General features: G+C 38.5%; 1 protein-coding gene across 4 annotated transcripts in view; it reads right to left on the reverse strand.

The window, feature by feature from the left end:
• The window catches only part of TASP1 (taspase 1), a 264,742-nt gene that overhangs the window by 233,488 nt on the left and 6,572 nt on the right, over nt 1-24,682 (reverse strand). For 3 of the 4 annotated variants that reach the window (XR_310467.3, XR_001918985.1, XM_005687819.3), the window contains exons 2-4: nt 17,831-18,049; nt 13,396-13,463; nt 11,454-11,522 (exon numbers count right to left, since the gene is read on the reverse strand). Coding sequence is in view for 1 of the 4 variants with exons in the window: in XM_005687819.3 (XP_005687876.1) it covers nt 11,454-11,522; nt 13,396-13,463; nt 17,831-17,975 (282 nt within the window). In the remaining 3 variants the exon portion in view is untranslated. Of the gene's footprint in view, nt 1-6,027; nt 6,295-11,453; nt 11,523-13,395; nt 13,464-17,830; nt 18,050-24,682 lie in introns of all 4 variants that reach the window. The other variant, XM_018056930.1, reaches the window with a different exon arrangement.

Here is a 24,682-nt window from a genome sequence, read left to right on the forward strand (position 1 = left end):
GGAGATTAGTCCTGAATATTCACTGGAAGGACTGAGGCTGAAGCTGAAACTCCAATACTTTGGCCACCTCATGTGAAGAGCTGACTCATTGGAAAAGACCCTGATCCTGGGAAGGATCGGGAGCAGGAGGAGAAGGGGACGACAGAGGATGAGATGGCTGGATGGCATCACCAACTTGATGTACATCGGTTTGGGTGGACTCCAGGAGTTGGTGATGGACAGGGAGGCCTGGCGTGCTGCGATTCATGGGGTCTCAAAGAGTCAGATATAACTGAGCGATTGAACTGAACTGACTGGAAGGGGCAGAAGGGGCTCTCTGAAGGGCTGCAAATGTGGTTCTTGACCTGGGTGCTGGTTCCCTCTGAAAATTCAAGGAGCTGCTCCTGTACCATAAATATGTATGCTTTTCTATACGTACACTACAGTGCAATGTCTTAAAATAAAAGATTAAGAGCAGCTTTTCTAGAAGCAGTCATCACTGTGGGCAGGGCTCCAAGGGCTCTCTCCATGTTGTTTCTTACAGCTGCATGTGAACCTACAATTATTTCAAGAGTAATTTTTTTGTTTAATTCAGAAAAATGAACATTTCCAGAGTCCTATCCCCAAAGATTCTGACTTAGGTCACGTAAGGTGAAGGGAGAAACTGCTCTTTTTTTAACAAGCTACCTCAAGTGAATCTGATCCAGTCAGAGCATGGCCCTCACCTTGAGAAACTCTCACCTGGATGAACTGCTTATCTTCACTTTCTCCTTGAACCCCACGTTGAAGAGGTTTGTAAAGGTATCTATGAGCAACAGAACAGAGAACGTGGAGAGAAAGAAAGTAAAACTGAATCGTGAGAGGCTACAAGAGCTAACCACTCTGGGAAGCGGGATTCAACCTCTACTGGAGAGAAATGAAATGAATCAGGAAAAGATTAATAAAATGTGACAGAGTCCCTGATAAAAAGGATGTACAAAGGCTTCTGGGTAATCATCACAGATGCAACCACAAATATTATGCACAAACTAGTGATTTATCTTAGTGTGCTTTCCATCCAGAAGTAGTGGAATCAAGATTGGAAGCTAATTATCCTTTGGGTTCAGAATTGGGTGTAATATGCTTGCACTTATGGTCACTTCTGGTGCATTCTTCACTACGAACACTGAAAATAATATTTTACTTCAGGGACTAGAAATAAATGAAGGATTTAGCCAGGTCACAGAGTATTTTTACCTGCTTCAGCTCCAGCTCAAAGTCTTTGGAGTGATGTATTAATACTTTGGTTCTGGTTCAAACTGCTTCTATGGGAAATTTTTTGAAAAGTCTTTAGCTTGAAGTTCATTTTCAAAGTAATAAGTTAATACCTTAGTCCAATTCCAATTTTAAAAAATCAAATCAAAGCTCATTCCAGTCTTATTGTTGGTAGAAATCCCTGTTGTAACAATTTGCAACCTGGAGCAAAAAACTTAGGCCAATTAAACCATCAGTTCATTTCCTCAGGCCTTCCAACAAGATAAAAGTTGGCATATCTGTCCAGGCCTTATTTTCAGCTGTACCTTGAGCTGAAATATAGTCTTAGTTACACAGCTTCCTATACTGAAAAAGGGGCAGCTGTCACTCTGTTTTGGTAGACTGCAACCCTGAAAGAATACATGTCCCATGAGACCAGATCTCATTTTTCTTTCGAAAGAAATCAGAAATCCAGATTTTTATGAGTCTCCCGATTTTAAATGTTTGCAACAAATTCCAGTTTTTAAGAACTAGTCTATGGAACAATCAACATACATCTGTAAACCATCTCTTCTGGACCCTCACTTTGTAAAGGTTAATAAGGCCTCATGCTTCTCCAGATGCAAATTCAAAGTCTTCAGTTTTGCCCACAATAGAGATTTCAGGCAAAGCAGCTCTTTGACACAAATGCCAGTCCCGACAACAAATCATGATTTCATTCCCATGCCTCATTGGATATTGAAAATACTGAATATATGTACTTCTTGCTACTTACAAATGATAAACACAGTAGTTGTTGTTCAGTTGCTCAGTCGCATCCAACTCTTTGCGACCCCATGGACTGCAGCACGCCAGGCTTCCCTGTCCTTCACCATCTCCTAGTTTGTGCTCAAACTCATGTCCATTGAATCCGTGAAATACAGAAGTAGGCTATTTAATCTGTGCTGCAGACTAATTAACCCTGCATCAAAGTACTCTACTAAGAGCTAGGTTAGAAGTCAGAAATGCCACGTATCTTCTGATTGTGATAATTAGAATCTGTAATGCTTTTTTGCATCTCCAAAATGAGACATAAGCTTTCTACCCAGAATCCACAAGAATGATGAGATATCATAAAATTTTTCTCAAGACTATCTTGATCACCATCAGTATAGACAACTTCATCTACACCTTTACACAATGGTGAACTGTCATTGCCAAAATGATGAAAGAAAACATGGTATTCTCTTTGGAATTAGTAATTTGGAGCAAAGCAAACTAAAAAACTCCAAGTGAAAGTATTAGTCATTCAGTCATGTTCAACTCTATGCGACTCCATGAACTGTAGCCCACCAGGCTCCTCAGTTCATGGAATTCTCCAAGTAAGAATATTGGAGCGAGTTGCTATTCTCTTTTCCACGGGATCTTCCCAACACAGGGATCGAACCCAGGTCTCCTGCATTGCAGGCAGATTCTTTACCATCTGAGCCAGCAGGGAAGCCCCATAGAAATCAACAGACATATTTGCAAATTCATTTTCAGGTCACTGAAAATAAAACCCAGAAAAATCTATTTTGCTTAATGTGTTGAAAACAAAGAGATTACTCCGGTAGTGGTGTGCCTGTTCTGAGAATTACTCTCTAAAACAGGGTCATATAAGAATATTTTCATCTAAATACCAGCCATAAACAATTAAGACATGATTTACTGAGATACATGCTCTTGTTTATATTTAGGTTTTTGGCCAATTAATACTAAATACATTAATAAAGACTGGAAAGTTTAAGAATTAATGAACTCTAACCATTACATTTCAGCAGAGTTAGTCGGGAAAGCATTTTTACTAGGCCCAAACGAAGTATCTTTCATTCATTAATACAGAACCACAGGGCATACTTAGACATCAGAGGCTCAATTATCTAAAAAGAGCTCCTAGGGAAACAAAAAAACTTTCCATTTTCATTCTGTAACTGTTCCTTTACAACAGAAAGTATTCTTTCCTTTTTGGCATTCTCTCTTTTCTCTCTACCTCAGGACATATTTACAGATGGACTGGCTGCTTTACAGACATGCTAAAAGTTCGTGCTGTGGTTGATCAAAGTTGGAATGCCTGAGGAAATTACTCAACCGAGACAGCCTGGAATTGTATCTAGCCAAAGAGGTACAGTGCTCCACTTTTAACATGTGTTAAAGTAATACTTTAGCCATCTTGGATGTAAGTTAAGAGAACATTTGTTTGCATCACACTCTGTGAACAGTTGAGTCAAAGATACTATGCTGAATACCCAGTTTGAGTATCTGTGACAGTTCATTTTTTTAACTGCTCAATTACACACACAAAAACACATACTTTATATTTCTTTAAAAAACTAATTCACAACAGCCTATGTATTAGGAACTAAGACTTTTAAATGATCTTCTTGAAGCATCTAAGTTCTTCTAGGAAAGTCAGAATAAATGCATCAAATACTTCTTTTGTTCATCTGAGCATTTGTTGACCCGGCACACAATATTCTGTCAAAAATAGAACCAGGTTTTTTCTCTAATTTATTACTAACAGTATCTTAATAAAAAAGCACTGCCCATCTGTATTCACCTTCTTTCCATTATTAATCTGCCTAATTTGTAAATAAACAGATAACATAATTAAGCAGAAAAATTACATCACAGCAGTTTATTTTCATGGGTTTTTTTAATTGCAAGCCACCAAATTCTGGTACAAAGAGTTACTTGTCAAACATAACACAAATCTCTAAAAACTATTGGCTTCAACAGACCTGCACATCTGAAATAGTTTTAAACTTTGTTTTAGTTGGAGTCTTTATGATGTCCAGGAAGAGGTTAGCACACCCGGTACCTGAAATTGTCTTTTCCACTTGAGCTACAATAGAAAAGACAAACGAAGCTGTTTCTCTGGTAAAGCCAACTTTGGCATCTCCTTATACTTCCCTATAACCTAAACAACAATACCTTTCAACCATGTTGATGATAATGTGAAAATATCGCTCAAAAAGAACCTAACAGACCACAAAATTATAATAATGTAAACCATCCTTCTGTCAAATGTGAAGTGAGGACATGGCAGACTGGAGGGGCGAGGAAGCACCACTAACTTGTAAGTAGGAACTGATAACTATGCTTTTAATTTAAAAGATGTCCAGCCCACTAGGAAATGTTAACATCTGCACACACTTCCAAAAGAGGAAAACAAAAATAAGTTCCCCACTCGGAATTTTCTGAGAAGCCTAGTAAGTGCAGTAGTGTTGATACCCAGCATTATATGCATGTCATAAACTATCAGGAAATGTGATTACCATGCAGGATGCTGGACCCTGAGCGGGAATGACTGCCAGTAAGAACTCCCTGGCAGTCGGAATAGCCAAAGCACTGCTCTCAACTGGGATGCCTAGGACTCAGTTTTAAGCTCTTTGCTGTGCTACAGTGAGGTGCAATCCTTCATTAGTCTAACAGGTAAAGTCTGCTATACATATAAAAATTAGATGGCAGCTATATACCGAGAATGAATGGGAGGAAGAAACAGAAGTAACGCTTTGTTCTGCTTTGTAGCAGGGTTTAGGACATGATCTTGATGAGACTCTTAAAAATTATATAACAAATTTCTTTCTCATGCCTTTCCAGAGTCTGAATAAAGTCTCTTTGAGAGATAGATTAAAAACTTAAAATCAAAGGCAGTCTTTCAGACTGACCTTCATGATTATCAGCCTGTGACTTTGCTGAACACAGAAAAACCTTCTTAAGCCTAGCCCTTCACTACCAAAAGCAAAAAACAATAGATGTTAAATAATAAAATTGATGTCCCCAAATCATACAGATCCAAACACACACACATACCACACACGCACATCACACACACATACAAAATGATTCAATAATCACAGTACTATAAATGCAAGGGCCAATGAATCTAATATCTCTATTAATTTAACGGAAGATATTTTATACTCAACCCAAAAGTCTAAATTGCTGCTCATAACCAAAACACAAATTATCACCAATTCCATCATATTACCAAATGTAGCTTTTAGTAGTTCAAAACTGAATTCTAAAATGTAGCATATTCTTAGAGAGTAATAACTCCCAGAGGAAAACAAGGACTTATATATAAAGCTACAAGCTCCTTGACAGTGAAGTCGCTCAGTCGTGTCCGACTCTTTGCGACCCCATAGACTGTAGCCTATGGGGCTCCTCTGTCCATGGGATTTTCCAGGCAATAGTACTGGATTGGGTTGCCATTTCCTTCTCCAGGGGAGCTTCCCAACCCAGGGCTCGAACCTGAGTCTCCTGCATTGTAGACAGACGCTTTACCATCTGAGCCACCAGGGAAGTCCACAAGCTCCTTAGACACTGCTAAGTCTGGTCTTGGACCGTATTTTCTACCACATTCAGTCAAGATGAATTCATGTGATAAGGTGCACACAGCTCATCAAGAAATGGCTAGAAAAAGGTGAAACTGTTTTCATGTTCCCATCAGTAAAAAGCTCTGTAACACAACAAGCACTGTACTTAAAAGTTTTGACTCAGTCGAAACTAATACACAGTTTTGATGCTGTATAAAAATTAACCTGGAATGTAATCATTGATTCAGTTTTCTTTTTTATTCTGAAAAAATTAAAAGAAGAAAAAAAATCACTGCTTTTCCTTAATTAAGCAGATACTTTGTGCTAAAGAGCACATTTAATGTCTAGGGTCTTAGAAAAAGAACAGATGCACCTAATGTGTAAACACAAACAGTAAGTTACAAGTTGCCCCTTACTACTAAAGGCAAGAATCAGCATCGATACTCAAAAAAAGTGTTTTAGAAAGAGTGTAACTTACTTTTACTGTCCCAGGCTAACTGGGCTGTGTCTGGTGCTTCTTTGTCTGCACTTGGCCACCCACAGCCTGTCTTCTAATTAAATCAATGCTCTAGCAGCAGAACAAGCAAACAAGTTGCCTCCCATCTGTGTACAGCTCTTCAGCACACATATGCCTTGGTCAGAAGGTGGAAATTCTTGGGAGAGGTGATTTTCTCTGCCTCTTCACAAGAAGAACATGGACACTTGGCTGGATGCAACTCCATGAAGTGTAACTGTGTGTGTACACCTCAAAAAATAAAACAAAAAATGCAGAGAAACATAAAGACTCTATAATCAGATGGAATACACAGAAATACTGAAGCACCCCTGGAAATACTGCTAAACAGACAGCAAAGTAGAGTCTTTGACGAAATAATCAATGATAACCAAGTTGAAAAAAAATAAAGGTACAAAGAGCATCTGAAGGCAAAATCCAAGTTTCATGCAATGAAAACATTTGAAGTACTACAAAGCAGAAAAGGCAAAACTCCTTGCTTCGCATACATAAAAACAGGACCTCCCCCACTCCTCATTACAGACAATAAAATATATGGCCAATGGAAGAGAAAAATGAGACTTTCGGGAGTTGTGGGTCTAAAATTGGAGTCCTCAGTCACACAGTTGAGGGCATTTGTTGTATCTGTGAGCTAGATGCATGGAGCTATCTGTCCAGCGTGTTCAGCCCCATAGGGGAGTGAGGTGGGGGCAGGAAGCAAGGAACTACTGAACTCCTCAGCTCCCTTCTGCTTATGAGAAGATCATTTCTTCAAAACAAAAACTGTGCAGAAGAACAGAGATGCTCACTTATTTTAAATAATTGTTGACCTCAAAAATAAACATTAATGACAGTAAAGCAGCTATGTTTTTGCAACAAAGACTAAATACCGAAGTGGGATAGGGAGCAGGTGTGGTTAGGCTTCTAACCATAAAGAAACCCTAAAAGTGAATTTGCTACAGGCTTGGTGAGAGAAAGGGGGTTATAACAGACCTTCCCAGTATTCCCTCCCATCCAAGATATGCCCGTGCACCAGCAGCAAGCCACACCGTCTTCATGACCACAAAGCAGCCCAAAGACTCACAGGCCTTTGGGGCTCTCTCTCCCTTTGAAGCACACACACAATTCCAGCTAGAAGAATAAGGCCAAAGGAAGGACGTATGGCCTAATCCTATAGCTGCACAGAGCCCTGGGCTGTGGTCCACCAACCACAGGGAGGACATTCTGGAGATCCTTGCTTTTTAGGCATGCATGCAGAGCTGGCTCTACGGCTCAGGATGTAGAGGTCAGATAAATGCATAAAGCATTATATATACTCATATAAACGTACAATAATGCAAACATCTCCTTTTTTTCCCTCGCACCCCAAACTACCAGCCGTCTGGATAAGAAGTTACTTCTATAAAGGATTTACCAAGATTTACAAGTAAGTACTACATTGGATTATATAGAGATCCAAAGACAATGGTCCATTTTTAGCAGACAGCTGTGCGCAATATAATCTGCTCTTTAAATGCTAAAGGATCTGGACAATCAACAAGCTTCGACCATGAAGTATCATCTCCTCTGACCATACGAAGACACAAAGAATGAATCAACTCAACAAAAGATGGCAAGGTCCAATAATCTAAGTTCAGCAAAACATTTTTAACATGGAGGCCTGTACAATTTACCTTTCACCATATGAAATTCAAAGGCTATACTTATCACTATTGTTAATACTTAGTATTCTGCTTACCAAAATAATCAGTTTTCAAAACAAATTAACCAAAATCTCTCAAAGGATACACCCAGCCAGCCAGATTCATTAGTTTCCTCACAAGACGACAAGTAACCTTTCATCAGTTTGTCAAGTCATATTTCACCTATTATTCCTTATCAGAACTTTTCAAACCTCATCTTAATACTTTCAAAAGAAATTTTTTCATGTGCAAAGAGCACTTCAGTAAGCATTTTATGAGCTCATTTTCTATCAGAATCTATGAAACACTCTTTACTTAAGCAGAGGCATCATGACTCACCCAGATCTAAATCCAATTTTCTCACAGAAAAAATTCGTATCAGAAGCTGTACATGTGAAATGTACAAATTATGTACAAACTATGGTCTAAAATTTAAAATCCACTGTCACTATCCAAACCAAAACTATTTCAAAAGCAGGCATGAAAGCAACTGTCTTCCAAATGCACAGGCCAGACATGACAATCAAGTTGCTGCACAAATTTATCTTCTCTGCTGGGAGGGAAATCAGAAGTGTACTACCCAATGGGTAGGAGTCACTTTCCCATCAGTTACAAAAAGAATCTCTAAAAAACAATGAATAATGAAATAATAGGACCAAATCACTGTAACAATAAATTATTAAAATATGATCTATAAAACCGACCTTTCCATTTTCTTCACCACATTGTGAAAACAAGCAAATGCACACTGTCATCCACATCTCATCTTCACCCTCACACTACAGAACACCTCTCATACGAGTGGCCACCTTCCCTCCCAAAACCCCGAAGGGAGGAGCTAGTCAGTTTCATAGGCAGGAACTTATACACTCACCATCCCAGCCCTCTGGTGCTTTGCAGTTGTCTGTCTTGGTGGGTGAGAAAAATGAAACCACACAAGGGAATAAGATTCTAAGAAAAGCTCAAAAATGATTTGTTGAGGTGGCCTGTATAAATTATAGAGGTCACCAAAACCCAACGTTTTTTATTATAAATTTTATTTCACATTCTCCCTTTCCCCTCTGTGGCATCAGGTTGAGGTCAATGTACTTTTCACTATTTAGGTAAGTGCAAATTTTCATATTTTTCAAAATACAAGGCAAGACATCCCTTCTGGCCAATAAGGACCATTAAACCCATTAAACCATTTCAATCCACAGTTAGCAAAGCCCTCAAGGAACTCAAACCCAGTGTAGCCACCTGCCTAAGTAATAATGTAAAAAGCAAGTTTAAAAGGTATGGTTTTCTCGAATTCAAAAAGTATATCCCAAAGTCAAAAGACAAAGGTATGATGGTTGCCCATATTTATTTGATAATGAAGACAAAACTCAGCTCTGCTAAATAGATTGACCAAAAAAGTAAGGATAAGTGGTTACTCTCAAACATAACAGTATAAGTGATATTCTGGAACTTTTCAGTTGACTGAAAGGACTTAATATTGTTACTCTCATTTTTTCTAAGTACAGAAAATATAAGAATCCAATTTTTATATATCCTTCCATTGATTCAAACTATTAGAATATGTCTTCAGTTAAACTCTTTATTTGAAGACCACCGGGTTCAAAGATGACAAATCACAATTATGCAAGCTGACAGCAATGGTAGGAGGCCGTATATGCATGACTTCCAGCATAATCCTTAAGATTCGGGAAAATTCTTCCGGTTAGTGGAGCCTTAACCTTTAAACTACTAACATATATTTCGATCAAAGATTCCACATAAAAAAGAATTTTTAAAGATAAGCCACTGAAATTCTTCCCCAAACTTAATAATTAAAGGGAGGAAAATACACTAAACTCATTCAGGCCACGGTCCAATCAAAATAATAGAACACATTTATTTTTTAAAAAACCTTCATATCCACACTCTTAAAAACCACAGGTCATCATTCAAAACTATAAAGTTCGTTCACATGTAACTCATTCCAAAATGTATTTTAAATCATTTTTAAGTATACATAAGTAAACTCTTTTAAAGTAGGATTGATTCATCATGGGGGAAAAATGTAACGAAATAGTCAGCATAAGTAGGACTTGAGAAAATTAAAGTTATTCTAAGATGAAAAGAAAAAGGAAAACTTAATTTTACTCAATTTTGTATTCATAGTTGCCCTTAAGGTATACACCCAGCTATGCATTAATCTCTCCCCAGACCCACACTGGCTCCATGTACCTGTAACCTCAGGACATTGTCTTCTACACAAAGAAGTCATTTGCAATTAATAATTGAATTAAGTTAGATGAAGCTTTCTTTGTGTATGTGTTTTGAGTAAAGGTAAGATTTGGTGGTAACCACATCAACCTTCTTTCTGGCATCACTTTTCTCCTTTTATCCACAACATAGAATTAACTTTCCACAAATATTCACTTCACATATATCCTCACAATAGTCATTATTGATAACAGTTATGAGTAGCTTACCACATGCCTCATAGTGTTCTAAGTGATTATCATACATTAAGTCAGTTAACCTTCACAACTCTGTAAAGTAGAAATTATCGTCCTCATATCATAAATGTGTAAACTGAGCCAAGGAGAGGCTAGGAGGTGCCCAGCGCTTTGTGGCTGCCAAGTGGTACAGAACTGGTGCAGGATCGATCAGTCTCAATAGAAAGGGACCACATGCCCCAGTCAGATGCCTCAGGCACCAAACTACATGCCCACCATCTATATTCCCCTTCCTTGACCACACACCCTAGGACCAAGCTCAAAGTGTTAGCAAGAGAGTGTGCAATCCACAGAGCATGATCCAAAGCTCAACTCTGCAATGAATCAGGGAAACAAGGCTAGCACTTTTGGTAAACTCTGGGCAATCTTCACAGGTAAAAAGCAAGGCCTGGCATGTCAGAGGAGGTGCCCTGCTAGTAGGAACCTAATCTAGTCAACTGGAGACAGTCTTCTCTATCACCTCCTCCCTCAAACTCTTTGTTTTATCTCTAAGTCTTATTTGATTCCCCTGGCAATCTTTTCAAGCAAAAAACTATTCACTCACTGCCCTCTAAACTGACTTACACTAATCTACCTTCTAAAAATTTGAGAAAAATAAGTCAGGCTTCTGAAGTCCTCAATATCTCCTGGACAAACTTATCCTCAGGGTCTACATTAAGAGAATTGAGAGACCCTCATACTGAAGTAGCAAGGATTACAGCAAACTTGAGAACCTCTTCACTGAATTCCTCAATGCCCACAGTTAACTGGAGACCAACCTAACAATCACACTGGACAAGACACACCTAACAGAGCACAGCTTCAGTATATATATATATATCCCACTGATACATTTGTGAGGAAACTTCTCCTTAAACTTGGGATACTTCTAGACAGTTGGAATTTTTTGTTTTCTCAACAACAGAATATATATTACTTTGAGAAGGTGTGAACTTCAGGAATTTTTCTTCTGAAAATATTAAGGAAATTCAAGCATCAAGCCACCAGTAACTTGTATTCATGGATCTCGCAAAACCAGGGGAAAAATTGAAATTTAACCAACTTCTTTATATTAGTCAGAGAAGTCTCCAATAAGACAACCTAACAAGATCATCGACTGCTTCTTCATTCTTCATTGTTAATACTGTTGGGAAACACTAGTCGTGTCATTGATGGCTGACTAAACAACAGTTTCATGTCATTTAAGAATAACAAACACAAACTCACAACTACTTTAAATGAAACAAATAGAGAAAAGAAATACCTCAAGCTCCACCAGGGCTGCAGTCACTGCATCTGTTGCAAGAGCACCAGCCTGTAGCTTTTCAATTGCCTATGAAACCAAGGGGCAAGGTTATTTGCTGTAAAACCACAGCTTCTCAAACACACCCAGAAGCTTTTCAAAGGCTTAAAGAAGTGTAAGAGACATTTAGAGTTAACAAAAATTGATCACTACAGTTCCATTTCATACTTTAAGAAATAAACTACTTAGAGTAAACAATTATTCAGGATAGCTTATGATATACCTAAACACAAAGTGCAAGGAATTTAGTAAGTGAAAGGGCTTCATTCATCACAGGGCAACTCACATAGCCTAAGAAATTATATGAATTCCACTTTGAAATCTGAATTCATATTTTATATAGACTAAGCTAATAATTTCTTATTCCACCGTTACTACTCTCCCTGTGTGTGTTAAGTGGTCAGTTGTGGCCAACCATTTGCAACCCCATCGACTGAGGCCCACCAGGCTCCCCTGTCCATGGAATTCTGCAGGCAAGAATACTGGAGTGGGTAGCCATTCCCTTCTCCACAGGAACTGCCTGACCCAGGGATCGAACCCAGGACTCCCTCACTGCAGACAGATTCTTTACTGTCTGAGCTGCCAGGGAAGTCCCTGCTCCTCTCTCTACTCCAGCTATAAAAAACAGTGACTCAGTCACAGAAGCATTTCAGAATTTTTAGATGGAAGCATACTTTTGACAACAGTATTTGTGATTCTATAAGGTACTTTACATTGAGATTAAACATATAATATTATTTTGTAATATAATCTATAGAGAGTAAAGGTCACAAAATCACCTTGCTTCTTAAGTATAAATAAGACAGGCAAGAAAGAGAAGAAAAACTGATTTTTAAGTGAATTATTGAAACTCCAACTTAGTCAACAAAAAGATCAAAAACTAAGAACTGTATTCCTCAGGAAACTTTTGAGAAGTTCATTTATTGTATACATTGAGGAGTCTGGTTACACACTCTAAATGTGTTATATACAGAACTATATTCCTATAAAGGTAATCCATTTCTTTTCAGATAACAAAAAGATTTCACACTTTGAAAAATAAGATTAAAAATATAAAATAGCTTAAAGAATATTTACCTTTATTATAATTTTTTAAAAGACAATGCAATCACTGTAACAAAATATTCTCATCCATTTATGAGATTTCATTCATAAGAAAAACCTTGGATCTCTAACTAAACATAATCTTCTTTAAATGGTAATAAATATAAATGAAAAGAGTGAGGAAGACCCCTATTTACTTGATACGCAATGTCCAATTAACATTCTATTTGCATAAAAGGTAATGGAAGGTTTGCCCACAAGAGTACATAGCCAGGATCAAAATAAAAGCAAACAATATTTCTTCCGAGTCCATTCCTGCCTCCACATTTAGCATTCAACAATTTAGCAAAACCTCGAAATCCAAAGATGAAAAAAAAGCACAACTGAGTCCACAGGCAAAGCTAAACTTCAGAATGACAATGAATTTGCTACGATACAAACTACGCGATGAGAAACAAAGAAAAACATAATCTCCCTAAGAAAAACACTCATTTTAATTTTTTTATTATTTTTTTCTTCCCTTCATAGAAAGCCACATTGGCTGCCTTTGACCTGTTTGCCCTACTCCTCCTATAGAGCTGAAACCGCTGCAAAGATTAAAAGGTATATGATTATGTGCCCACAATTCCAAAAATACAGACTTTGATCTGGGAAAGGAAAGAAAAGATCTAAACATGATTTGGAGAATAAAAAACACAAATCAAAACAAAAGACTCCACAAATATGAGCAAAATTATTTTGTGGTCCAAGCCAAAGTCTGTCTTATAAATCAAACCTTAAAATTTTGAATTTCAAGGTAAAGCTGCTTTATGGTCAAAACTAAAATGTTTCAATCAGACAGAATGCATTCTCTCCATACCTTCTGACAAGCTCTTTTGCATACATGCTTATATTCCTTGGCTTTGGATTCAGAATGATAACCTGCACCTGTAGTGGAGGAAAAAAAAATCAATGGTTAACTATCATTAAGATATCAGAGACCTTGCTAACATTATATAAATAGTTCATACAAACTGATGCTTTCTGAGTGACAAAAAAACTACTGTCCTAAGTGTATGGACTCTTAATAATCTAATCTTAAAAATCTTTCTGCACCGTAAGTGTTTTTAATACCATGCCTTATCTCCTTTTTGAAAAGCTATTTTCCTACCAGAGGCACCAGAAATAGCTTATGTTCCCAAAGAGGCTTCACCAAGGTGACCTCTCCTCCTTTTGAAAACGTACCCAAAGTCAAGAGTGTTTTTTAGAGGGAGTTGATAACCTATGCCTACAAATTTGGAAAACTCAGCAGTGGCCACAGGACTGGAAAAGGTCAGTTTTCATTCCAATCCTAAAGAAAGGCAATGCCAAAGAATGGTCAAACTACCACACAATTGCACTCATCTCATACGCTCGTAAAGTAATGCTCAAAATTCTCCAAGCCAGGTTTCAGCAAAACGTGAACCGTGAACTCCAGATGTTCGAGCTGGTTTTAGAAAAGGCAGAGGAAGCAGAGATCAAATTGCCAACATCCACTGGATCATCGAAAAAGCTAGAGTTCCAGGAAAACATCTATTTCTGCTTTATTGACTATGCCAAAGCCTTTGACTGTGTAGATCACAATAAACTGTGGAAAATTCTGAAAGAGATGGGAATACCAGACCACCTGATCTGCCTCTTGAGAAACCTATATACAGGTCAGGAAGCAAGAGTTAGAACTGGACATAACAATAGACTGGTTCCAAATAGGAAAAAGAGTACGTCAAGGCTGTATATTGTCACCCTGCTTATTTAACTTATATGCAGAGTACATCATGAGAATCGTTGGACTGGAAGAAGCACAAGCTGGAATCAAGACTGCCAGGAAAAATATCAATAACCTCAGATATGCAGATGACACCACCCTTATGGCAGAAAATGGAGAGGAACTAAAAAGCCTCTTAATGAAAGTGAAAGAGAAGGGTGAAAAAGCTGGCTTCAAGCTCAACATTCAGAAAACGAAGATCATGGCATCTGGTCCCATCACTTCATGGTAAATAGATGGGGAAACAATGGAAACGATGGCAGACTTTACTTTGGGGGGCTCCAAAATCACTGCAGATGGTGACTGTAGCCATGAAATTAAAAGATGCTTACTCCTTGGAAGAAAAGTTATGACCAACCTAGACAGCATATTCAAAAGCTGAGACATTACTTTGCCAACTAAGGTCCATCCAGTCAAGGCTATGGTGTTTCCAGTGGTCATGTATGGATGTGAGAGTTGGACTGTGAAGAAAGCTGAGTGCCGAAGAACTGATGCTTTTGAACTATGGTGTTGGAGAAGACTCTTGAGAGTCCCTTGAACTGCAAGGAGATGCAACCAGTCCATTCAAAAGGAGATCAGTCCTGGGTGTTCTTTGGAAGGAATGATGCTAAAGCTGAAACTCCAATACTTTGGCCACCTCATGCGAAGAGTTGACTCATTGGAAAAGACTCTGATGCTGGGAGGGATTGGGGGCAGGAGGAGAAGGGGACGATAGAGGATGAGATGGCTGGATGGCATCACCGACTCGACAGACGTGAGTCTGAGTGAACTCCGGGAGATGGTGATGGACAGGGAGGCCTGGCGTGCTGCGATTCATGGGGTGGCAAAAAGTCGGACACGACTGAGCGAATGAACTGAACTGAACTCATAACCTAGGCAGTGTCAAGGGCAGAGTGCCTTTAATTTCCTCCCTGTTGAACTTTGGAAAGTCCTTGTCAGAATTCTCAAGAGTAACTTCAGAAAACTAGGTAGTTTTATTTAAAACTTGAAATGGACAGCTGTTACATCCTTTCCACAACAACCGCCAATATCACCTCTCCTACTCTAACTTCTTTCTTTCACCCCTGGAATGTAGCTCAGAGTCTCTGAAACATCAGGAATGGTATATTCACCACTCCCTATCCTAATCACTCAGCAACTTCAAAAGAAAGGCTCTGAAATTTATTTCCCTAAAAGGATTAATACTTGCTTAGTTAGGGATCTGAGAATAAACTAGAAAGAAACCAAGAAAAGGCCTTTCATCAAAGTTCCTTAAATTGCTCTGAATCTCCCCTCAGACCTCACTCCCAGTCCCTTTCTGGGCCCCAGAGAGGTCCAACACAGGCAAGGTTAAAGAACTACATCTCTCATCTTCAGGCCTCACAACACAAACTTAACCCATCTTTCCTCAATGCAGACAAAGAATGGGCCCAAGAAGCTATAGTTAATGGACTCGAGGGAGTAGAAAAGAAGTCCAAACAACAAGAATCCATAATATATACAAATTCTAGTCACATTTCTCAAAAGAACTCAGACTTCACAGAACCTGTGCCAATGTTTACGAGGACTCTCTTCATGTTCTCTAATAAATGCCATCTTAGGTCTCAGACCTTGCAGCAGGATTTCCCACATGGGATACTGCAGCCAAATAGATAACTTTAGTGTGTGGATAGCAGCACTAATGAACTTCCCTGACGGCTCAGTGGTAAAGAATCTGCCTGCCAATGCAAGAGACACAAGAGACATGGGTTCAGTCCCTGGGTTGGGAAGATCCTCTGGAGGAGGAAATGGCAACCCACTTCGGTATTCTTGCCTGGAAAATTCCATGGACAGAGGAGCCTGATGGGCAACAGTTCATAGGGTCACAAAGAGACAAAACTAAGCGATGAGCACAAACATGAAAAATATAGGTAGTATACAGATCTAGGGAAAAAGCAAGAATCAACTGCTATTCAAATGACTAAAACTTGGGCAAGTCTCCTCTAATATGAAAAAAAAGTTTTAAAATCTCTACACTGGAACTGAAATTTTGTCCCTTAAATGTGGAAGGTATATAATGCTGCATAATCAATCGTTCTATTTTGACCTTCTAAGAAGTTTGAAGGGGAAAGTCATCCTTAATCCACACAAGTTCCTGCCATAACCCAGACTTCCTCCTATTACAGCTGGTCCCAGCACCAGCTATAAGAGTCATTGCCTTCAGGTATGTGTCTGAGACAGGAGGGAGTCTGCAATGACTACCACCGAAGGCAACCCTTTCCAAGTCATCAAATGTTCCATGTTGTTACTGCTTACATATCTCAGGGCTTTCTTGCACATTTTTCACATACTCGTTATGAATAAAATAACTCACTGGGTCCTACTGCACCACCAGCATGGTGCAGTAGAAGGAACACTGGCTTGGGAATTTCAGTTGTTTCTATAAATTTACCTCATTTCTTCGAGAAGTCAGTTGAAAGAAAAGAAAATTGAACCTTTTGTTTGTTCACTGTTTGATTTTCCCAGATTCAATTCTGTAAGACTTCCCAACTTGTCTGTTCAGTTTAGCTATAGCCAAAGGTTAATGATCAGGCAGAATGCCAGTCTGACAAAAAGAAACAATGCCACTCACCCCACATCAAAGAAAAAGGGAGAGGAAAAAAGACCAGGGCAGAGCTGCAGTGCTTGGAAACCCTCGCTGTATCAATAATGGGGACTCATGGGCTGAACTTCACTGTATCTGTCTTCAAGATCCTCTGAAGCAGAAATCAGAGGCTGACGGAGTGCCAGAAGCACTAGAATGGGACTTTCAGGCCCACTTAATGGTTTCTCAGCCTGGCACTACCGATTAGCTGGGTGCCTGAAGCCACTTAACCACTCTGCGTTTAAGGTTCCTCATTTATAATATTAAGAAGGCAAAAACTACCTTTAAGATTGTATAAATTACACTCTACAACGGACAAAGTCAAATATGAGGTGAGTAAAATTTTTTTCAACAACTTTATTTTTAAAAACACAAACCAGAGTTTAAACAATTACTTTGTCCGGTTTTAACAACATCTAAATATATCTACTATATGGAGTAAAGAGCTTCCCAAGTGGCACTAGTGGTAACAGAATCTATTTGTCAATGCAGGTAAATGAAAAGATACAGGTTTGATCTGTGGGTCACGAAGATCCCCTGGCTGATGGCACGGCCACCCACTCCAGTTATGCTTGCCTGGAGAATCCCCAAGGACAGAGGAGCCTGGCAGGCTACAAGTCCACAGAACAGCGAACAGTCAGACATGACTTGAAGCGACTTAACAGGCACACACACGTGGAGTAAAAGTACTAGAGGAGGTGAATGAAGGGGACAAAGGAAGTGCCATCACTGTAAGACCCTCCATGTGGGGAGCTCAGGGGAGGCCTTCACTCTATGCAAGTCAACCGTGGTTCCAACTCCTCCTGCAGGGTCCCTCCCCCAGATAGGAAACTCAGTTCCTGGTGTACTTCAAGGCGAAGGGAAGGAAACCATTATTTTCACCTTCCTACTCAGCTACTCAGAGCTTACCTGCATGCACCAACACAAAGCCCCCTCGCTTCTCTTTATGGGACTGCTTCGTTTCCAACTCTTTCGCTGTTGTTTTAACAGCCGAAACTTGAGATGATCTGGAAGGCAGCCCTTCTCCAGAACTCATCCCCTTCTCCATGGTCATTCTCCAAGATTACCATCTTCTATTGGGAAAAGTGCATACTTCCATCCAAAAGTAATTGCAGAAGAGGAATTACCCTAAAGGAAAACAGGCAAAGATGGCATGCATTTCTTTCCACTAACACACACGTATACAAATTTGTGGGAAAAACCCTTAATTTTAAAGTTATTTAACTGGGTAATACAAAGAATATAAAAAGGTTAGAATTTAAATCCCTTTATACACTGACAGTCCTTGAAGTTGTATAAACAAAGAACTGTTGTGAAAAGACTTCATGTTGAGTCCAAAAGATATTTTATCTTTCATTTTATCTACATTGAAGAAAACCTCATCTTAAATATCACTTTCTACTTCCTCCAAACCAAACGCTAATAACCTCTGGGACATTCTAGAACCATAGGCAGTGCTGGCAACATCACTAAGCCTTGATTTAAAGCCTAGATTGCTGTTAATTTTTTCCTCCAGCTTTACTGAAGTATAATTGACATATACCAGTGGACAAGTTCAAGCAGTACAACCTGAGGATTTGATACATATATACACTGCAAAATGATTGCCACAAGGTTAGTTAACACATCGATCACCTCACATAAGTACAATCTTTTGTGTGTGGTAAGAACATGTAAGAGCTCAAGATTGCTGCTTGCTTAAAAAAATGAACCAACAAACAGATTAACTTCTGCCTATGGAGAACTTTTTATGAAAAACAGTTTAATGCTTCAGAGCTCAATGTAAAACAAATGCTATCAAATTTATAAGACTAAAGCACAAAATTAAAATAATACCTGTGCAAATACTTATTCATTTTCATAAAGGCATTATTTCTGAGGTTCTCAAAAGATAAACAATAAAACAAATTACAAGCAACATATACCACAAAGCTTCTAATTTTTCTCACAAGCTCACAAGCTTCTAGCAATCTTGACTTAGTAACAATAATGATGGTAAAACATACTTCAGACTGGGGAAAAATGGATCATTTAAAAAATCAACAGAGACTTGAAAAAAAAAAATCCCAAAGTCACATGATTGAAACAACTTAAACACCTAGATTCACACTATAAGGTAAGAATCTGTACCTTATTCTAAATTGAGAAATGGGGAGGGACACAAGGCTTTAAAGAGTGACAGCCAACTAGTTCAAAAGAATAGTGTCACACAGAGTGTGGTCTACAGACTAGTGCTGGTTATCAGTCTGCAAGAGATTACTTTTTATTCTTATACAAACTGTCTTACATCCAAGTTTTCAATAAACAATGACAGTTTTTGTAATTCTTTTCTATTTCCCCAAGTTTTGTTTATAATTATATATTTTTATAATGTATTTAATAAAACAGAATTAAAACCATCTATAAAAACTGGAAATTCACAAGGAAAAGACTTGGAGTACAAAAGGCACATTAATTCACTCTAAAACTTATATTTTCCAGTGGTATAATTATATTTTGGAAAAAATTTTATCTGCTACATCAGATAAAAATATGAGCTTTTACTTTTATCTTTCTTTCATAGTTTTCTCTTGAGGTTTTTGTGGTATTCTGTTTTGTTTTTGCATTTTATGAAAGTAATGGTCAACAATGGATTGAAAAAATTTTAACGTGGTCCTTCACACCAGAGACGGTCTGGAAGCACTGCAATATGGTACTCTGTGTGCATGCATGCATGGTGAGTCACGTCAGTCATGTGCGACTCTTTGCAAGCCCATGGACTGTAGCCCGCCAGGCTCCTCTGTCCACGGGATTCTCCAGGCAAGACTCCTGGAGTGGGTTGCCATGCCCTCCTCCAGGGGATCTTCCCGACCCAGGGACTGAACCCACATCTCTCATGTCTCCTGTATTGGCAGGCAGGTTCCATACCACTAATGCCACCTGAGAAGCCCAATATCGTATTTTAACTTCCTTTAATTCCTGGTTTAAAAGAACCCATTTAATTATTATTATGTATCACTTATTTTAAAGGACAAATAATTTAAAATCATATATATATAATTTGCTGTTATATTAAAATGTTTACATATATCATAAATTTTGATTACAAAAGAGTGCTGAAGTTTATTAAATAACAGTAAGTTAAAATGTCTGCTTTTGTTTTGTAGTGATAAGTATCTCTCTGAGGATGGATTTTCTTCCAACTGCTTCACAAGGGTCTGCCTCAATTACCTTTATTTGACTTTGGTTATTTCTCTGAAATAGGTTACTATTTATTTCTGTGTCAGTTGACAAAGTCAGTTTAAATGATTAGCAGTTTATCTTCCAGTCTATATAGGCCATGATGTCTGACCAAGTCATGAAATGAGCTTGGGCCCACTAGACCCACAAAATAGCTGTGTGGAAACTCAGGCTTTGGAAAATTCAAAGCTTCAATTCAAATGAAAACACATCCAAGCAGTATGAGTTATAAAACTTTCTCTGACTCACTGTCATCAGATGCATTTTTTTTTCATGAATAACAAATTAGAACATCTACATATTACAACAAATAAGGTTTGATGTAATAGGCATTTTTAATGTATGTGAGAGATTTGCTTGCTTCTCAAGCTTGCCTGAAAATAATTAAATGTGGAAGATGAATACATATGCTGTTTCTTGAGCAATCTACCATCTCTCAGAAACTAGTTGAAATTTATTTATTTAGCAAACCATGTCATCTCTCTGAACTCCTCCGAAACTGCTGGCCCCAAAGTTCTGCATAGTGGGACAGGCACTCAAGGAGACAGGCTAGCCAATGTGCAGCTCTGGCCTCCAGCTTCCAGTGGTTACTGGAATATTTTTAATTCAATTAGAAATGAAGCAACTTCTACTCCAACATCAGTTTTTGTTTAACTCAGAACCCATTGAAAGTCTGACATTCATAATAGAACTCCAACAAATGTCCCAAAAAAAGACACAAAAGGCGGAAGGGGGCAAGTGAGCAAATCCTAGTTTACAGAAGAACCATATAACAACTTAAACAGATCAAAAGATGCTAAACCTCACTCAAAAGAAAAAGGCAAAATAAAACTACACTCACATATCAGCTGGACTGGCCAAGTTAAAGAGTCATTCTCACATGTTCCAAGGAGCAGCACAGATTAATACAAGGCAACAAGGTCAATTTGGCAAAATCAACCAAAATTATAAACCTACACTGAAGGGTACTCTGTAATGGTAAAGATATAGACTAATAGTATATCTTGATAAAAAAAGTAGCTAACAATAAAAGCAGCTCTTGGAAAAAATGAGAACTTTCTTGATACACAAATATGAAACAACCAATGTTGAAGATATTTTGGTAAGTAAAAAAGGCATGGTACAGAAACGTATGCAGTACCGTATTTTGAGGGAGACAAGAAAAAATAATACAGCTAAATACATATGCAAAGTGCAATCTGGAAGAATATATCAAAAATTAGCCCAATAGTAGTTACCAAAAGATTTGGGTGACTGGTGCACAAAGGTGAAATGGAAATTCCACTAGTCACCATTGTGCATCTTTTCATTTTGAACAATCTGAATGCATTACTTAAAAACAAAAAATGTTTTTATTCATTTATTTCTTTATGAGAACAAGATAACTAGCCAAGTTCAGGGCTCAAAATAGGGCAAGCCGATGAGATCTCACTTGAATAAGAGGAGAAATGTCATATTCTGAAGGTTCCCAACACTCAACCCACCCAGAGAAGGAACAGACAAAAACGTGGCCAGTCAACAATACTGCTGAGAGGTCTCTTTTGGTTTTGTTTTTCTGGATCTTGAACTTCTAGGGCCACACAAACTACAGATAATCCTAAATTTTTAAAAAATAAAATTATTATTTGATCTCTACAGTTGAAACTAAGGAGTAAAAAATAAATCACGTAGACTGACTTTAGATATCCCTGTGACATTTTTATCACATTTGTAGTCATTATTACAAACAATTATTTGAAATGGATGAATCATATTCACATCAATACATTGATCCATAAGGAAAATGTTTAACTCTTCAGCTAAGTCTTTGAGATAACAGTCAACACAAAAGGTTTCCAATCAAAGATACATAAGCATGTTACAGCTTTACACAACAGAGAACAATTTTGTACATCATTTTTATAATGCCTGTGTTCCTGAATGATAAGTTTGAATATGGACATTTTGCGACTTCCTATCAGCGATGGTACTAAAGTTCATTTTATTATATCTAAAAAACACTGGCATCATATGTGAAACGAATTGCCAGCCCAGGTTTGATGCATGATACAGGATGCTCAGGGCTGGTGCACTGGGATGACCCAGAGGGATGGTATGGGGAAGGAGGTGGGAGGGGGGTTCAGGATGGGGAACACGTGCACACCCATGGCAGATTCATGTTGATGTATGGCAAAACCACTACAACACTGTAAAGTAATTAGCCTCCAACTAAAATAAATAAATTTATATTAAACAAATAAATAAATAACACTGGCAATGTGTCCATCGTCTGCAACAGTAGCTTGAAAAGGTCAACATAAAGTTACTGTGTGTGTGTGTGTGTGTGTGTGTGTGTGTGTGTGTGTGTAAAGTCGCTTCAGTTGTGTCTGACTCCTTGTGACCCCATGGACTGTAGCCCACAAGGCTCCTCTGTCCAGGGGATTCTCCAGGCAAGAATGCTGGAGTGGGCTTCCATGACCTCCTCCAGGGGATCTTCCCGACCCAAGGGCTGAACCTCTCCTATGTCTCCTGCATTGGAAGGCAAGTTCCTTACCACCAGCACCACCTGGGAAGCCCAGAGTTTCCATATGACCCAGCAATTCCACTCCTCGGTATATATTCACTAGAACTGAAAATACATCCACATAAAAACTTGTACATGGATGTTTACAGCAGAACTATTCACCTTGCTTATAGTTTCCTTTGTTGTGCAGAAGCTTTTAATTTTAATTAGATCCCATTTGTTTATTTTTGCTTTGATTTCCAGTATTCTGGGAGGTGGGTCATAGAGGATCCTGCTGTGATTTATGTCGGAGAGTGTTTTGCCTATGTTCTCCTCTAGGAGTTTTATAGTTTCTGGTCTTACGTTTAGATCTTTAATCCATTTTGAGTTTATTTTTGTGTATGGTGTTAGAAAGTGTTCTAGTTTCATTCTTTTACAAGTGGTTGACCAGTTTTCCCAGCACCACTTGTTAAAGAGGTTGTCTTTAATCCATTGTATATTCTTGCCTACTTTGTGGAAGATAAGTACAGTATACTAACACATATATATGGAATTTAGAAAGATGGTAACAATAACCATGTATGCGAGACAGCAAAAGAAACACAGATGTATACGGACACTATGGGAGAGGGAGAGGGTGGGATGATTTGGGAGAATGGCATTGAAATATGTGTATTATCATATGTGAAATGAATCGCCAGTCTAGGTTTGATGCAGGATACAGGATGCTTGGGGCTGGTGAACTGGGATGACCCAGAGGGATGGGATGGGGAGTGAGGGGGGAAGGGAGTCCAGGATTGGGAACACATGTACACCCGTGGCAGACTCAGTTGATGTATGGCAAAACCAATACAGTATTGTAAAGTAAAATAAAGTTAAAAAAAAAAAAAAAGAACTATTCATAATAGTCAAAAAGTGGGAACAACTCAAATGTCCATGAGCAGACCTTGGTTAAACAAAATGTGGTATATTTAGACAATGGAGCATTATAGAGCCATAAAAAGGAATGGAGGGTTGATACACACTATGGCATGAATGAACCATGAAAACAATGAAAGAAGTCAGACACAACAGGCCACATACGTTTCACAATGAAAGAAGTCAGACACAAAAGGCCACATATGTTTCCATTTATATGAAATGTCCAGAGTAGGCATATCTAAAAAGATAGAAAGTAGATTAGTGGTTGCCTTGGGCTGGAAGGACAGAGGGGAATCGAGGAGTGAGAGCTAATGGGGGCAGGATTTCTTTGGGAGGGGGCAATAAAAATGTTCTAAAATTGGCTGTGGTCATGGTTGCATGGTATTTAGTCTGAGTAACTACCAATGAATTGTACACTTTACATGGGTAATGATATGATAAATGAATTTTATCTTAATAAAACTGTTGCAGGGGGAGGGTGTATTTTTTTCTTACCAATAAATTGTATCTTTACTTGTAAGATGTATCTTCTCCAAGTGACCAAATCTAATGGTGCCTTTGAACATAGTCTTCGGTTTGCAACCTTTGATTCTCTAAATGTCCTGCTCTCCTTGGCAAGCATGCCAATCGACTATCCTAGCTCTTCAAGGGCCCTCTGACCCCTCCCAGCTTTGTTCTCTTGCCTGACTTTCAAACAGAATGTCCAAAGGCTGAAGTCTCAAATGCCTCCTTCAGTAACTTCATTCAGTATCAAGCTTTCAAAACGATCCCCTCAGTAAACCAGATGATTCCTAACTCTGCCTCTTAAGCTCTAGCCGTAAGTCTAATGGAGAGCTCAACCTGGATCCTCAAAACTCTTCGCCTACCCAAAACAAATTCACTTTGCCCCAGAAATCTAATTCTGTCTACATTACACCTTACTTTTAATAGCCCAATCCTTCCTAACTCACCTTATTGTCATCTTGGACTCTGCCCAGTTTCCAAATCCTATAGATTTCTTCTGGAGCTTTTAACTTCCTTTTTCCTACTGCCTTGACCTTCGCTCAGCTCACATATCTCTTAGCATACGTGTTACAGAAAGCATATTAACTTTTCTCCCCAAATCCATGCTGTCGTAAAACAATCATCTAAAAAAGGCT

Source organism: Capra hircus, chromosome 13, assembly GCF_001704415.2.
Source record: "Capra hircus breed San Clemente chromosome 13, ASM170441v1, whole genome shotgun sequence".
Taxonomy (NCBI): Eukaryota; Metazoa; Chordata; class Mammalia; order Artiodactyla; family Bovidae; genus Capra; species Capra hircus.